Consider the following 17,665-nt stretch of genomic DNA (forward strand, 5'->3'; position numbering starts at 1 on the left):
AGACATCCAGCATCCTGTTTTTACAGTGGCCAAACAGGTTGTCTCCAATAGGGGAGGCACAACACAGTCACTGTGGCTAGTAGCCACGGATAGCCTTATCCTCCACAAATTTGCCTAATAAACCTTTCACAGGCATCCAAGTTGGCCACCATCACAACACCTTGTTGGGAGCAAGTTCCACGGTTTAGCTTTGCAAAGTACTCCCTTTAAGCTACAGGTTCCCAGGATCTTCATGCAGGAGCTGGTGCATCACAAGAGGGATAGCTCCGTCGGTAGAGCGTGAGATTCTCAATCTCAGGGTTGTGGGTTCAAATCCTGTGTTGGGTGGAATAATTCCTGCATTGCAGGGGGTTGGGCTAGATGACCCCTTGTGGTCCCTTCCAACTCTACCGAGTCTGTCTGTCTGTCTACATGAATGAGGAGAAAGGCAAGAGAGGAGCAGGGAGTCTTGGGCCAATAGAGCAGTAGTGTGTGGCAAGACACTAGATGGGAAGGGACCCTGACACAGACACACGGTACAAAGTTCCATTTACACTGAAATCCACACACAGAAGTAGCTTGCAGGGTGCTCAACACCCCCATCCAATGGAGCAAGCTTCGTTTAATGTGAGTCCATTGGCAAGAAGCTTGTGGAAGCTCCGTGGAAATGCTGCTTATATTAACAGAGAGCTTACATATTGGAATCATGGATTCAACTTAAGGGTGGTACCACCGTCGCTTAGCTTCAGGGTTACATATGAAAGACTACAACAACAAACACTAGAACTGAATAAGATACTAGCTCAAAAAATTATTATGTCTAAGGCAAACATATTGGGAACAGGGAGAAAGACCGACAAAAATTCTAGCTAATCGTCTAAAACAGAAGAAAACGAACGAAATAATACCTTTAATAAGAAAGGAAAACAACATCACAGCGACCTCATCAACAGATATACCGTAAATAACAAATTTTTTTAATTCTACAAAAAGCTATATGAAGGGCCAGAAAATATACCAGAGGATGAGGTGGAAAACTTTTCTCAGGATATTAAACTACCAACCATTGAAGAATATAAAAAAGATATGCTATCAGCCCCCCTGAAGGTATCAGATATTGAGAATGAAATAGAAACAATGGGAAATGGGAAATCACCTGGACCAGATGGTTTTCCTATAAAATGGTATAAGAGCATGAGACTCTTAATCTTAGGGTTGTGGGTTCAAATCCCACATTGGCCAAAAGATTCCTGCATTGCAGGGGGTTGGACTAGATGACCCACATGCTCCCCCTTCCAATTCTATGATTTTATGATCCTCAATAACAGCCACCTTGAAAACAGCATAATTTAATCAGAGGAAATGATGTTTGGCTATAAGAGTTTAAAATTTCTGTTTCGTTAGCCACCATGACAAACATAACTGCACCCTGCCAGGACCCAGAAGCTTCTCTGAAGAGCTGTTTGATGATTTCATTACACACCTTCCTTATATATACAGTGGTGCCCCGCAAGACGAATGCCTCGCAAGACGAAAAACCCGCTAGACGAAAGGGTTTTCCGTTTTTGAGTTGCTTCGCAAGACGATTTTCCCTATGGGCTTGCTTCGCAAGACGAAAACGTCTTGCGAGTCTTGCGATTTTTCCCCGCTCCCCCCCCCCCTTTTTCTAAGCCACTAAGCCGCTAATAGCCTTTTAGCCGCTAAGCCGCTAAGCCTTTAATAGCCGCTAAGCCACTAAACCGCTAATAGCACTAATCCGCTAAGTCGCTAATGGGGTTGCTTCGCAAGACAAAAAAACCGCTAGACGAAGAGACTCGCGGAACGGATTATTTTCGACTTGCGAGGCACCACTGTACTAGAATCCTAAACACCTAGCTGGTTGATGCAAATAACCTTTTGGACCATTGTTCATGATGCTGGAGGAAGTAAAAATCAGAGGTGAGGAGCCTGTGGTTCTCCAGGTGTTGTTGGACTCCAAGTCCCATCGTCCTTGATCACTGGCCACGCTTTCTGAGGCTGATGGGATCTGGAGTACAACAGCATCTGGAGGAGAACCAGGCTGCCCATCCCTGGGGAAAAGGAAACTCTGGTATCCGATACTGTTTTCTCAGAAGACAACCCCATGTTAAACACAGGGGTGATGTTGACCCTGCGGGCATGCAGGCCAGAGGTTATTGGTGGTCAGGCTTCCCCAAATCTCATGGAAATCAGCTCTTCAGGGAACATGTGGGAGGAAACACAGATTCCTCGACCAAACAAAAGAGCCCGGATGGATCAAATCAAAGCTCCATCCAATTCTGCCTGGATAGCTCAACTGGTTAGAGCAGGCATCCCCAACCTGCGGCCCTCCAGATGTTTTGGCCTACAACTCCCATGATCCCTAGCTGACAGGACCAGTGGTCAGGGATGATGGGAATTGTAGTCCAAAACATCTGGAGGGCCGAAGGTTGGGGATGCCTGGGTTAGAGCATGGTTGTGATAATGCCAAGGTTGCAAGTTTGATCCCCACTTGGGACAGCTGTATATTCCTGCATTGTGCGGGGGTTGGACTAGATGATCCTTGGGGTCCCTTCCAACTCTACTATTCTATGATTCAATCCCATTTTTAAAAGTGGCAAACCAGATGCCTCTAGAAAGCCCATAAAGCAGGGTGAGAAGGCAAGAGCCCTTGTTGTACCCCTGAGGCTGGTAGAATGTCTCTAGACAGAGAAGCTCCATTTTGCCATTATGACCATTGATAGGCATATTCCCTGTGAAATATCTGTCCAATACCTCTTTTAAAACAGTATTAACTGAGTGGGCCATCGCTGAAGCATGGGGTTGCCAATTCCCTCGGTTAATTATGAGCCGTTGTGAACAAGTCCTTCCCTTTAGGCCACCCAAAACGTAAGAGAGGTGGAAACAAGGTGTTTGGTGCCTCCATTATGAACGCAGAGAGCTACCTTAACACTCAGCCATACCCTTGGGTCCACCTGGCTCATAACTGCCGACAGGGACTGGCAGCAGCTCTGCAGTCTCTCTCAGAAGTACCTGAGACCTTCTGCACATAAAGATGTTCGGCATTCAGAAAAAATTCAAGTGATGTGCCCATCAGACCCCCCACTCGCTTCCGAACATTTATAGGAACATGAGAAGGTGTGTAATACTGAGTTGGTCCATCAACTTGGTGCTGACCTTTAAAGCCCTAAACGGTCTCGGTCCAGAATACCTGAAGGAGCATCTCCACCCCCCATTGTTCTGCCCGGACACTGAGGTCCAGCGCCGAGGGCCTTCTGGCAGTTCCCTCACTGCGAGAAGCCAAGTTACAGGGAACCAGGCCGAGGGCCTTCTCGGTAGTGGCACCCGCCCTGTAGAACGCCCTCCCACTAGATGTCAAAGAGAAAAACAACTACCAGACTTTTAGAAGACATCTGAAGGCAGCCCGGTTTAGGGAAGCTTTTAATGTTTGATGCATTACTGTATTTTAATATTTTGTTGGAAGCCGCCCAGAGTGGCTGGGGAAGCCCAGCCAGATGGGTGGGGTATAAATAATAAATTATTATTATTATTAGCTGTGAGCTATGGAGTTTTTCCTTAAAAAGAAGACGCTAGTCCTCATGATTCCAAATGAAGATTGGAATTAAGCAGGAGGCTGCCTTCTACCAAGTGCGGCCATTGGCCAATCTAGCTCAGTACAGCCAACGAAGTGACGCTCTGGCTTTCCCACCTCTACATGAGCCCTTCTGAATGCAAAGCAGATGTTCTGCCACTAAGCGATGGCTCTTCCCCTCGAAAAAGAGAGTGTGTGTGTAAGATTCTAGTCCTCATGTATCCAAATCAAGGACGGAAGTAAACAGAAGGTTGACCCATATCCTTGGGTCCACCTAGCTCAATACTGCCTACACTGATTGGCAGCAACCCTCCAGGGTTTCAAACAGAGGGGATCTTTCCCAGCCCCCTCCTGGGAGAGATGCTGGGATTGAACCAGAGACCTTCTGCATTCAAAGCAGATGCTCTCCCTCCCTTCCCTTAAGAGCCTAGTTTGCTCTGAGCAGAAGAGGCCAACGCAAATATCAAATGTATGAAAGGAGGGCGTTCTTCACAGCTCCTGGCAGGTCCTGAGAGAAGATGCGAGGCTCCAGGAAGATGGGAGGGGAGCAGGGTTACAATGACTTCAGGTAAGCATGCAGGCAAACACTCCTTTTTTCCACCACCAAAGAAGGAGAAAGAGAAAAAGAAAGAGAAAGAGAAAGAAGGAGAGAGACGCCATTCTATTCATCTGTTTAATACACCTGGAAATGAGCCGAAGTGGTACCATCTTTCCAACACCGCAAGGTCTCCACGGCCACAGAGCGGCACAGCGGGCAGGTCTTCTCCCGGTCAAACCAGAGGCAGAGACACTCTTCGCAAAAGACGTGCTTTATAGGCAAAAGGAGCAAAGGTTATTGTCATTATTATGGAACCCAGGACCTTCTACAGAGGCGAACGGAGCTGAAAATGCAGGATGGTGTATAATGAGCAGGAAGCAGCGTGCAGTTAGCAATGGAAAGGACCGCCAGGAGGGGCGCCAGAGTATTTGAATGAGCGCCCCTCTGTGGCACTGTGTGGAAATTCATTTTTTTTAAATAAAAAAATGTTGACTAGTAACTTGCCACAAAGACACGAGCGCTGGTGGGTGCTGGCAGGTGCCCGAGGCTGCTTGAGGCTGGTGCCGGGGCCAGTTCTAGGAGGCTGAAATCTTTACCCTATACCCAATTCTTTTTTCCTTCCATTTTTTTTAAAAATGAATTTCAAAGTGTTGATATATGCAAAAGAGGGGGGGGGGAATAGCTTCCCAGGCATTCAAAAACTAAAGTAAATAAAAGTAATTAGGATCTAAGCTTCTCCAATGTGCCCCCCTCCCCACTGGCTGCTGCAAGACAAAAAGCCCTCTTTTCAGTATTAGGAACTAACAGCATACTCTTCCCAGACAAATCAAGAGCATGACACTCCTAAACTCAGGTTTGTGCGTTCAAGCCCCATGTTGAGCAAGATTTCATGGAAAATGCCATCGTGCGTGTCTGTGTACCGCTGTGACACCTGCAATTTGTGTGATCATTTTCTCCCCCACTTTGGCAAACTAAGCCCAGAAGGCGACTTAGCAAGCTGGGTGAGGACAGCGCCACTTTGCCCAGGCTGCCCTGCACCCAGCCAGTCCGCATTACCTGGCATAAGAGGATCAGGGGTTCCCGGAACTCGGCCTGGCAGATGGCACAGATGTCGCCAGCCTCACTGCACTGCTGGCTGGTGGCACGGACCCCGTAGGTCTGGAAAAAGGAGGGAGAAGCGCGCAGTCAAAACGACAGGATGTCGCCGTTCAGTTTCACATTTCGATTCCGCCTTCGCCTCTGTCTTTTATACCCACAACAACCCTGCGAGGTAGGTCAGCCAGCGACACACTGGCTGGGCCACGAGGCCACCCCATGTCGGGTGTCAGGGAATCTGATCATCGCCACCCACCCCACAGTAGGCTGCCAGGAACAAATAAACAAGGAGAGTTCTTACCAAGGTCTTTAATTCAATATTCAGAGAGAATATTGTCTCTGCCATTTGTCTCTGAGCCCTTTGCTCTCCTACTTTCAATGCTCGCCGGGTTCTGGGAGAAGGGGGGTCTGGGATGCTTTCTAGTGATAAGGTGTCAGCCAGCTGCTCCGGCTCTGCTTCCCCCTCCTCTTCCCCCATTATTTCCCAGCTTCTCTCCTCCTCTGCCGCTAAGCTATGACCTCCCGCAAACCACTGTTGTAAATCTACACAGTCATACCTCGGGTTAAAGTCACTTCAGGTTGAGCGTTTTCAGGTTGCGTTCCGTGGTAACGGAACAGGTTACTTCCGGGTTTTGCCACTCGCGCATGCGCAGACGCTCAAAATGACGTCGCGCGCCCGCGCAGAAGCGGAGAATCGCGACCCACGCACGTGCAGACACGGGTTGCGTTCTGCTCAGGATGTGAACGGGGCTCCGGAATGGATCCTGTTCGCATCCAGAGGCACCACTGTACAGTGGTGCCCCGCAAGACGAATGCCTCGCAAGACGAAAAACTCGCTAGACGAAAGGTTTTTCCATTTTTTGAGTCGTTCCGCAAGACGAATTTCCCTATGGGCTTGCTTCGCAAGACGAAACGTCTTGCGAGTTCGTGCGAGTTTGTTTCCTTTTTCTTAAAGCCGCTAAGCCGTTAATAGCCGCTAAGCCGTTAATGGCCGCTAAGCTGCTAATAGCCGCTAAGCCGCTAATAGCCGTGCTTCACAAGACGAAAAAACCGCAAGACGAAGAGACTCGCGGAACGGATTAATTTCGTCTTGCGAGGCACCGCTGTCCTGTCTTCCTCTTCTCTGGAAGGCTCAAGTTGGGGAGGCGGTCTCCACCATTCCTCCTCTGTCCAGTCCCTGATACCCTGCGGGCTTCGCGGCTGAGGGAGATTCGAACCCCGGTCTCCCAGGTCCTAGCTTGGGACTCTTCACTGCTATACCGCACCGCCTCTCAAATGTGAGGCACAGGGGCAGTTGCCTGCATGAAAGTAGCTCCAATGCAAAACATCCCTACAACACCCTGAGGGCTGCACTCCCTTCTGGGCAACTTTCTAAGGGCCAGGGACAATGGTGGGCGGTACAACAAATATAATTTTTTACCTTTGTGGGATGGCTTCCCCACGCACCCTCCTTGGTCCTCCCATCCACAGAGGCAAGAGGAGGCATAGGCAAACTCGCCCCCCCCAGATGTTTTGGGACTACAACTCCCATCATCCCCAGCTAACAGTACCAGTGGCCAGAGATAATGGGAGTTGTAGTCACAAAACATCTGGAGGGCCAAGTTTGCCTATGCCTGGGCAAGAGGCATGGCCAGAGTTCAAGGCCACATATCCAGCCAGGCAGAAATACTTGGCTGTCAATCAAGGCTGGTGAGGGGTGTGGCTGGGGATTGGAGGCGTGGCCTAGGGAGAGTTCTGAGGGCCAGGCAGAGAGGGCTGGTGGGCCACATTTGAGCCTGTCTGCCCCCCTTTGTCTATACATTTAAGTACTGGCTGCCATTGCTTCTTCATTGCTTGCTTTGGGTCGATGTGCTGGTCCCGGGGGAAAGGTTACTGTTACCGTAGTCAAAGTTCAGTCCTGAGTCACTAGCCTGGAAATAGTCCACAAAGTGCGAGGCGAGGTCCGAAACAGGGAGCTGGGCGGGGACAGGAACACTCGAAGATCAGAAGCAGGAAGCCGGGCAGGGAACAGCAACACTGGAGGAACAGGACTGGATGCTGACCGAAACAGCTCTTCAATGACGATGTTGCTCCCGCAACCTGGGACCGGGCTGACTGGCCTTTATCTTCTCTAAGGCCAGGGGCGGCCCCGGCCCCCAGGAGCCCCGCCTCTCCTGGCCTTAAGGCGAGCACTCCTCCTGGGAGAAACCAGTTCCCTTCGCCTCTCTGCCCTAAGCCTCTGCAGTTCAGGAGAGGCTGAAGGGTTACTGGGCCCCGGGGGAGACTCACCTGTAGACACTGAGTCCTCAACCACCTCTGAGGCCAGAATGGATTCACCTGGTGCCTGCTCCTGAGGATCTGGCACAGGTGCAGGCTCCTCAGAATCCAGGCCTTGCCCCAGTTCAGCCGGCCCTGGAGGCGGGGACTCCTGTGCAGGCTGGGATTCCTCCGGTTCACTCTCAGAATCGGAATCCCAGGCCATCACAGTCGAATACGGCCGAGAATAGTTTCCTGCAATTTCCAGGGATGTGCTAACTTAGCTGGACTCCTCAAATCTTTCCTAACTGGCGCAATTCCCCGCGCTCCCTGCAGAGAAGCTCGTCAGTCACTTGCCGCTCCGATGGATGCTCTTCCTTGCCATTGTTGAAGCATCCAATTATCTTAATTATAGGAAAGCAAAGCAGCTGCCGACCTACCTGGGGGGTGCAAAGGACCTTCAGTGCTTTCCTCACACTTCCCACGCGGCCGCAGATGTCAAAAGACTGGAACAAAAAGAGGTAGAAATTCACCGTAGGATGAGGGGGCGGGGGGGGGAGGTGCTATTTCTGTCTTTCAAGGAAAGCGACAGCATTTTCTCTGAAGCGAGATCAAAGCTTCGCCTGTTGAATGGCAGCCTGCTGGGAGGCTGATAAAACCAACACTGGCAACTAAACCTGCACTCTAGCGCAGTGTGAATGGGCGCTGACGTCCTCGCAAAGGAACACAGAATGCTGCTTTATCCCAGATCAGGCTACTTGTCTTATCTAGACCAATGTTTCCTACTCTGGCTGGCAGCAGCTTTCCAGGGTCTCGAGCAGAAAATGGTTTTTCTCATGACTTGATGGGATTTAAAAAAAATAAATTAAAATATAATACTACATTTATATCCCACTTTTCCTGCAAGGAGCTCAAAGCGGAGCAGCTGGTTCTCCTTCCTCCTCATTTAATCCCCACCACAACCCTGTGAGGTAGGTTAGACTGTAAGTGGCCTAAAGCTTTCCCCACCCCTGACCCTCAGGCCGGCCACTTACTTTGCAGAGGCTGTACAAGATCAGGAGAATCCCCCCGAGGAAATAGCTGCTGGACGGGTCGTCCCCCATGATGTATTTATACCACAGCTGGATGGGGACCAGGGAGCGAAACAGCTGGCTCAGCTCCTCAATGACCAGGTAGAACTTGCCCTGTAGGAGAGAGGGAAACTCAGGTAAGGCTACTTCCAGGCTATCACCTGGAACCATAGAACTAGCAAATCCAGGTTGCCCAGTTCATTTATTCCTTTATTACAACCAACAGTTCACATACACCCCTCTGCAGCAACCTGGACTGAACTATAAACAGGTTTGCCGCTTCATCTGAGGCAGTACCAAGTACCAAGTTTAAAGCATATCATATTAAGGAAAGAAAGAGCTTTTGAACAGGTGTTTCCTGTATGTAGAACTTGCTAGGAGTTAATCTGAAGTTCTGATTTTGTTTATTTAAAGCAGGGTTTCCCAAACTTGTCTCTCCAGCTGTTTGGGGACTACAACTCCTATCATCCCTAGCTAGCAGGACTAGTGGGAATTGTAGTTCAAAAACAGCTGGAGACCCAAGTTTGGGAAACCCTGATTTAAAGGATTTGTGCCCTGCTTTTCAGCCCCAAAGGCTCCCCCGGTGGCTTACGTATGATCTGTTACAAACAGACAGTCCCTGCCCCTGCAGTCTTACAATCTAAAAGAAAAACATGACACACGAGGAAAAAGGAACAAGGAGGGAAGAGGGAAACACCAGTCAAAACTCAGGCACCCATTTCTAAAACCGTTGTTCCTGTATTGACCATCTAGCACATTTCGAGGTGGGGGGGCTGGATGAAGCCTGCCTTTCGGCAAAGCTAACAAACTGCGCCTTCTGCTTCTCAGTTCCCCTCCCCTCCCGGGCCGCTAATTTTGTTTTCTGTACCAGACACTCTACAACAGTGTTCCCCAACCTTGGGTCTCCAGCTGTTTTTGGACTACAACTCCCATCATCCCTCGCTAGCAAGACCAGTGGTCAAGGATGATGGGAATTGTAGTCCAAAAACAGCTGGAGACCCAAGGTTGGGGAGCACTGCTCTACAATACGACATACAGTTATAAGTAATTCCATGGCTATGGTTTTCTATTTTCTTTTGATCGGGATTGTTTCCTATATTCGTATGAAGTTTCTTTCTGAGCATCGGTCCCTGAGTGTTGTAATAAAGAGAGTGAACGACTGACTGCTTTGCTCGGCTCCCAGGCATAGCTGTCAACTTTTCCCTTTTCTTGTGACGAATCCTATTCGGAATAAGGGAATTTCCCTTTAAAAAGGGGAAACGTTGATAGCTATGCTCCGAGGCCCCCTCACCCACTCACAGGAGCTCAGCAGCCTGGCAGGCGGGACTCGGGCCCTTTTGAAAACCCAGGACCAGGATCTTTTCCCGTGCATCTGTCCCGACGCGCTCGGCTTTAACAGAGCAAACCGCTGCGGGACCTGCAAAGCAATTTAGATCAGTGTTTACCTCCTGGCTGGCTGCCCTCCTGGGAAGAGGAAGGCGGCTCAAAAATACAGTCGTCATATCTTCCAGTCCCAGGGGGTGCTGTGCCTCTCGCCTTTGTCCCAGCCTTCTCCTACCTCTACGGCCCTCCAGATGTTTGTGGAGAGGGTGCCCAGTCTGCTAAAGTTGTGGGGAGGGCTCAAATCAACTAAATGTCCAGGGCAGCTGTTTACCAGCTCCATCTGGTACGCAGGCTGAGACCCCACCTGCCTGGGGAATGCCTCGCCAGAGTGGTGCATGCTCTAGTTATCTCTCGCTTGGATTCCTGCAATGTGCTCTACATGGGGATACCTTTGAAGGTGACCCGGAAACTACAACTAATCCAGAATGTGGCAGCTAGACTGGTGACTGGGAGCATCCGCCGAGACCACGTAACACCAGTCTTGAAAGATCTACATTGGCTCCTTGTACGTTTCCAAGCACAATTCAAAGTGTTGGTGCTGACCTTTAAAGCCCTAAATAGCCTCGGCCCAGTATACCTGAAGAAGCGTCTCCACCCCCATCGTTCTGCCCGGACACTGAGGTCCAGTGCCAAGGGCCTTCTGGCGGTTCCCTCACTGTGAGAAGCCAAGTTAAAGGGAACCAGGCAGAGGGCCTTCTCGGTGGTGGCACCCACCCTGTGGAACGCCCTCCCACCAGATGTCAAAGAGAAGAACTACTACCAGACTTTTAGAAGACATCTGAAGGCAGCCCTGTTTAGGGAAGCTTTTAATGTTTAACAGACCACTGTATTTTAATACTTTGTTGGAAGCCACCCAGAGTGGCTGGGGAAACCCAGCCAGATGGGCGGGGTATAAATAATAAATTGTTGTTGTTGTTATATCCCACCAGGCAGCTGTCAAAAGCTCAGGAGGAAGCTGCCTTATACTGAGTCAGGCCACTTGCACCTCAGCGACACTGCCTGGCTGCGGTTCTCTCTCCCGGACCTACTTGGGGATGTCAGGAATCGAACCCGGGACCTTCTATGTGCAAAGCAGATGCTCTAACCTTTGAGCTACAACCCTTCTCTTAAGAACATCAGAATGTGCCTTATCAAGTCACTGGTCCATCTAGTTCAGTCTTCTCCATACTGGCTGCTAGCTAAATTTCCGGGGGTTTCCAGGCAGATCCTGGGACTTTTTGTGGGCTAAACAGGTGATGGATATTATTCAGAACCATGAGGACAAGAGCATTTATTGGGGGGGGCACATCTGAGCACTACAGCATCTGCTTTGCATGGGGAAAGTCCCAGGTTCAACCCCCAAGACAGGGCTGGAAAAAGATCCTGTCTGAAATCCTGTGGAGCTGCTGCCAGTCAGAGTTGGCAGCACCAAGACAGATAGACCCATGGCCTGACCAGACAGCTCCCTATGTCATCATTGTAGACTTTATTGCAGTAGCCAAAGGCCATGGCATCATCCGAAAACACTGACAATCACTACATAGACAATAAGGTAAAGGTAAAGGAGCCCTTGACCGTTAGGTCCAGTCGTGACCGACTCTGGGGTTGCGGCACTCATCTTGCTTTACTGGCCGAGGGAGCCAGCGTACAGCTTCCGGGTCATGTGGCCAGCATGACTAAGCCGCTTCTGGCGAACCAGAGCAGCGCACGGAAATGCCGTTTGCCTTCCTGCCGGAGCAGTACCTATTTATTTAGTTGCACTTTGATGTGCTTTCGAACTGCTAGGTTGGCAAGAGCAGGGACCGAGCAACGGGAGCTCACCCCGTCACGGGGATTCGAACCGCCGACCTTCTGATCGGCAAGTCCTAGGCTCTGTGGTTTAACCCACAGTGCCACCCTCGTCCTACATAGACCGTCAAATCTGCTAAAATTACATAGGATAAGAGGCAATTCTCATACAGAATACACAAACTAAATCTCCTAAGTCCCCCTGTGCCTCCCAGAACAGGGGGCTTCACACACACACACACACACACACACACACACACACCAGCAGAGGAGAAGCTTGAATTTATATACTGGGGGAGTTATTCACACTGCTCCTTTTGTAGACTTGAGAAACATTTAAAAGAAAAGAGGTAACTCATGTTTACACGACCGATTTCCATCCATTCTCCAATACTGGCTCCTTGCTGCCAGTGAAAACCAGGGGGATTAAGCCCATTAGGGTCCTGGAGGAGAACAGCAGGCTCGGCCCCCTCCCTCCCTCCCCCCCCGGGGGTCCCCCAGGATGAGATCACCCGGCAAAGCTGTCCTCCTCGCTCTCTCTCTCTCTCTCGCTGAGCAAATCGAAGGGCTTTGGAGAGCTTCGGCATTTCGGATGATCTCATATCCCCCGGGAAAGCGAGTGAGGTCACGCCAGCCGCTTACTCAAGGACCCGGCCGCCCCCCGCCTCCGCCTCCCGAGGGGCCCATCGTGTGGAGCAAATCTGTAATGGCAACAGCCTGAGATCCCAAGCGCAGGCCATTTAGTAGATTAGAAGGGAGGCTCTGGAGCAAAGCGTGCGGCTCCTCGCAGGGGGTAGCCGCTTGCTAATGAGGAGGCTGTCAGCGGCGTTTGGCAAGGCAGGCGGCCTGCACAAAGTCCTCTCGGCTCCCTTCCCCTCTGTTGTAGGTGCAAAGTGAGGAAGGACTCGCAGGTCTTTTGGGGTTACTTTTGCTTTTAGGCCTAGTCCGGCCAGCTCACCAGGTAATGGCATACCCTCCAACATTTCTCCGATGAAAATAGGGACGTCCTATTCTATATTAACTCCTGCCAACCTAGCAGTTTGAAAGCACATCAAAGTGCAAGTAGACAAATAGGTACCACTCCGGCGGGAAGGTAAATGGCGTTTCCGTGCGCTGCTCTGGTTCGCCAGAAGCGGCTTAGTCATGCTGGCCACATGACCCGGAAGCTGTACGCTGGCTCCCTCGGCCAATAAAGCGAGATGAGTGCCGCAACACCAGAGTTGGTCACAACTGGATCTAATGGTCAGGGGTCCCCTTTACCTTTATTCTATATTAATAAGAGTTTTATACCCTGCCCATCTGACTCAGTTGCCCCAGCCATTCTGGGCGGCTTCCAACATATATAAAAACATTAACAAACATTTTAAAAAACACACTCCTTAAATAGGGCTGCCTTCAAATGTCTTCTAAAGGTTGCCTAGTTACTTATCTCCTTGGCTTGGGGGTTACAAAACTCCATACCCTCCAATATTTATCCAATGAAAATAGGGATGTCCTAGGACCTAAGGAAGGTAAAAGGTAAAGGGACCCCTGACCATTAGGTCCAATCATGACCGACTCTGGGGTTGCGGCACTCATCTCGCTTTATTGGCCGAGGGAGCCAGCGTACAGCTTCTGGGTCATGTGGCCAGAATGACTAAGCCGCTTCTGGCGAACCAGAGCAGCACACGGAAACGCCGTTTACCTTCCCGCTGGAGTGGTACCTATTTATCTACTTGCATTTTGACGTGCTTTCGAACTGCTAGGCGGGCAGGAGCAGGGACCGAGCAACGGGAGCTCAACCCGTCGCGGGGATTCGAACCACCGACCTTCTGATCGGCAAGTCCTAGGCTCTGTGGTTTCACCTACAGCGCCACAGAAACCGGGATGGCTTCTGTAAATCCGGGACTGTCTCTGGAAAATAGGGACACTTGTAGGGTCTATAATGGTAGACTCCCGTCCAGGGTGACCCACCCACAAGGCAAGGTGAGGCAACCACATCAGGCAGCAAGATCTGGAGGGGCAGCCAATCCCGATGTAGATCTTTATTCCCCCCTTGTTCCTGGTGTAGCTCTCCACTCATTCCCCTTCTTCCCTGGCGGGGAGGGGAGCCATTTTGTGGTTTGCCTCAGGTGCCCAAATATATTGGGACAGCCCTGCCTCCCTACCCTCCACCCCAGACAGTTAAATGCTGCCCAGAGGACACAGGTGTACAAACTGGATTTGGAAAGCTTGGGTCCTAATCCTGAGGTAGCCGTAATCCTGAGGTAGCCGTTCGAAAAACTGATATAGAAACACAGGAAACTGCCTTACAAGTCTTCAGTCCATCTAGCACAGTATTGTCTACACTGACTGGCAGCAGCTCTCTAGAGTTTCAGGAACACAACACTCCCAGCCCTACCAGGAATTGCCGGGAATAGAACCCAAGACCTTCCGCATGCCAGGCAGATGCTTTGCCACTGAGTTACAACCCTTCGCCAACGTTCTGTCTGATCCGAAGGAAATTCAAGTCTACAGCAATGCCATCTGCAGCATGTGAAAATCCTAAGAGCAGGCTTGCTAACTCTACAGAATAGGCATTTTTGTGAATATGTGTATAAGACAGAGATCCACAGGCATGTGTGGGAGTAGATCAATCAATGACAGGCTCGCCCCCTCTCCATTAAATCTTCTGCCCGAACAGGTTTTTCAGGTGAGAAAATATTCCATCCTTTATTACTGGAACGTATTTATAGGATCACACACCCACACCCCAGGATTGGGAGACGATGGACCTGTATCGGTTGAGAAGTATGCACAATCCCGCTGATCAATTCACATTTTCTACCAGTGTTTGCAAACAAAGCATACAGGCCAGGCATTTTTCCAAACCAGAGTGGCACCATCAGGGCAGGACTCTGGAGGCAGCTGTCGGGGGTGGGCGCTCAGCAGAATGAGCAGTAGAGTCTCAAAATCTAAGGTGACTGCCTTTCCTTCACAAGCTACTGTCTGAAGAGAGGGCCCACTAACATAATTAGGTCTAGAGGTGTGGGACTCCAAACTTGGGGTATGAATGTGGCCCCTCAGGACACTCTACCTGGCCCTCAGGGCTTTCCCTAGGCCACACCCCTTCTCATCAGCCCTGCTTCACACTCTCCCTGAGTCTTTGAGCTCTTCCCAGGCCCTCTGCTTATCCAGATGGATCGAGAGGGGTGCGCAAGCGTGTGTGGAACTGCTGCCCAAAGGTCAAAACTCACAAGCGGTGCTCCGCCCACTCTGGCCTCTGGCTCCGCCTACCACTGGGATGGGGGTGCCCCAAAGGAACTGCAGTTCGCTCCCAGTGGAGAGAGTCTTAGAAAGCACAACCAGTGAAGCACAATGGATGTAACATCATCATCATCATTTCAATTTATATACTACTCTTTATCAGAAGATCCCAGGGTGGTATACAACATTAAGAAACACATTACACAGGGTTGCCATATTTCAAAAAGTGAAAATCCAGACACTAAGGGGGTTTTCTGGGAGTGGGGGCAAAGTTGTTGAGCTTTTTCTTTTCTTTTTTTAAGGGTGGGAGCAAAATCTCCCCCCAAAATGAAGCTTTTCAGCTATTTTTAAGGAAATTCACCAAAAAACCCCAACACTTCTGACATGGGTTGTCACATGCCCAGGTTTCCCTAGACATTTTTTGCCGATTTTCTTATATTCCGCCCGGATGCTATTTCCGACGGATGAATCCCAGATAGGCCCAGGAAATCTCAGACATATGGCAGCTGTACATTACAGAACATCAATGATAAAAACATAGCAAAAAGCATACTGACAGCCTAATAATAAAATATCATAATAACAGTCCTCTTCCCCACACTATGACAAACCATAGATTATTTAATAGCGATAAGCGGCGGTAAAGAGGAATTGTTTTTGCCTGGTGCCTAAAGTCATGTAATGATGGTGCCAGGTGAGCCTCTCCAGGGAGAGCATTCCATAATCAGGGAGCCACCACAAAAAAGGCCTGTTCCCTTGTTGCCATACTCCGAAGCTCTCTGGGATGGGGAAAGAGAGAAGGGCCTCTGATGACAAGCACAGGGTCTGGGTCGGTGCGTATGGGGAAAGGCGATCCTTAAGGTACTGAAGGTCACAGTCTCCGCTGAGTGGCGGCATGCAAAGGAACTTTGTGTGAGAACAACCGTTCCCTCCCTCCCTCCCTGGCGCACCTTTCAGAAACCGCCGTTATCCCTAACCTGAAAAGCCCAACGGATACCAGAGACACAGCGCTGGAGCGCTTTGAAACAGCTGCGGCCCTCTCTTCTCTCAAGAGGGCCTTGGCTACACCTCTCCCGAACGCCCTCCATTAAAAACAACACAACAAGCAGATACCATTTGGGTTCAATAGAAAACGAATTAAAGTAAATTAAAACGGCCAGAGCCATGTGGCTCCTCGAGGCGCCTATTGTTGTCCGGGCGGCAAATGGCAGGTTCTCATTTACACCGCTAAGGAGCGACAGCTTGAGGGGTGTGGGTGATTATTATTTTTTAAGGCAAGCAACAGAAATACTCGTGATGGAAATTTGGGAAATGCCAGACGCCTCCTCTTCCTCCTGGTGCATGCCAGTCTCTGAATGTGAGGGGGGGGGGAAACAGAGAAAAAGTTTTCCTCCCTCTCTCCTAACGCTAGAACTCCTGGTTGTCCAACGAAGCTGAATTTTGGGAGATCTGGGACAGGTAAAGTGGAAGCACTTCTTTGTGCAGCAGTACAGAGTTAAACTAAAGAACTCGGCAGTGATGGCCACCAATTTGGAGGTGTGTTTTTTTTAAAGATTAGGCAAATTTTGGAGGAGCATGAGGTCATGGCATGCTCCTTGGGAGAAAGGGGATGGCAAACCTAGACAACATCTTAAAAAGCAGAGACATCACCTTGCCAACAAAGGTCCGTATAGTAAAAGCCATGGTCTTCCCAGTAGTGATGTATGGAAGTGAGAGCTGGACCATAAAGAAGGCTGATCGCCGAAGAATTGATGCTTTTGAATTCTGGTGCTGGAGGAGACTCTTGAGAGTCCCATGGACTGCAAGAAGATCAAACCTCTCCATTCTGAAGGAAATCAGCCCTGAGTGCTCACTGGAAGGACAGATCGTGAAGCTGAGGCTCCAATACTCTGGCCACCTCATGAGAAGAGAAGACTCCCTGGAAAAGACCCTGATGTTGGGAAAGATGGAGGACACAAGGAGAAGGGGACGACAGAGGATGAGATGGTTGGATGGTGTTCTTGAAGCTACCAGCATGAGTTTGATCAAACTGCGGGAGGCAGTGGAGGACAGAAGTGCCTGGCGTGCTCTGGTCCATGGGGTCACGAAGAGTCGGACACGACTAAACGACTAAACAACAACAACAACAAAGAGGTCATGGCTGCCAGCAGTGGCAAACCTACATTTTTGGGACCCTGAAGCCTGAACAGTTAAGGCTTCACAACCAGCAAGGAGGCCTCATCTTCTTTAATGGGGTAGTTCCACAACAGATCACCACATACATACATACAATCAGATTTTTACTAAAGATGCTGTACTGGATTATCTCACATGTCAAAGTCACTGGCATAAATAAAAAATTCCTATGCCTTTTTCAACCATGGGCCGGTCTACCATCCCTCAGACCATGTGGGGGGCCAGACTATATTTTGGAAAAAAATATGAACGAATTCCTATGCCTCACAAACAACCTAAAGATGTGTTTTAAATAAGACACATTCTACTCATGTAAAAACATGCTGATTCCCAGACCATCCGCAGGCCGGATTGAGAAGGCGATTGGGCTGGATCCAGCCCCCTGGGCCTTAGGTTGCCTACCCCTGCCTTATAGTTTTTTAGTTATGGGGGGGCAGGGTGTGTGTGAAAATTAGGGGAAATTGGAAATGTTATATGCATGCATTACACACTTTTTCAAGCAAAATTTCAAGCAACGTGGTCTAAAGTGGCTTCTGGGGCCTCTTGAGGATGAAGGGCCCTCAAGATTAAGCGTTAATAGTTTAATAGTAGATGTGCCCCTGGCTACTA

General features: G+C 49.8%; 1 protein-coding gene across 1 annotated transcript in view; it reads right to left on the reverse strand.

Annotated features, from left to right (window-relative positions):
* Positions 1 to 4,227: 4,227 nt before the first annotated feature.
* Positions 4,228 to 17,665, reverse strand: part of RNFT2 (ring finger protein, transmembrane 2) — a 30,530-nt gene continuing 17,092 nt past the window's right edge. Inside the window, exons 7-10 of the mRNA XM_028709670.2 lie at positions 8,471 to 8,620; positions 7,877 to 7,942; positions 5,163 to 5,264; positions 4,228 to 4,376 (exon numbers count right to left, since the gene is read on the reverse strand). Coding sequence (XP_028565503.2) covers positions 4,242 to 4,376; positions 5,163 to 5,264; positions 7,877 to 7,942; positions 8,471 to 8,620 — 453 coding nt within the window. The 3' untranslated portion in view covers positions 4,228 to 4,241. The remainder of the gene's footprint in view (positions 4,377 to 5,162; positions 5,265 to 7,876; positions 7,943 to 8,470; positions 8,621 to 17,665) is intronic.

The sequence above is a fragment of the Podarcis muralis genome, chromosome 16, assembly GCF_964188315.1.
Source record: "Podarcis muralis chromosome 16, rPodMur119.hap1.1, whole genome shotgun sequence".
In the NCBI taxonomy this organism is placed as follows: domain Eukaryota; kingdom Metazoa; phylum Chordata; class Lepidosauria; order Squamata; family Lacertidae; genus Podarcis; species Podarcis muralis.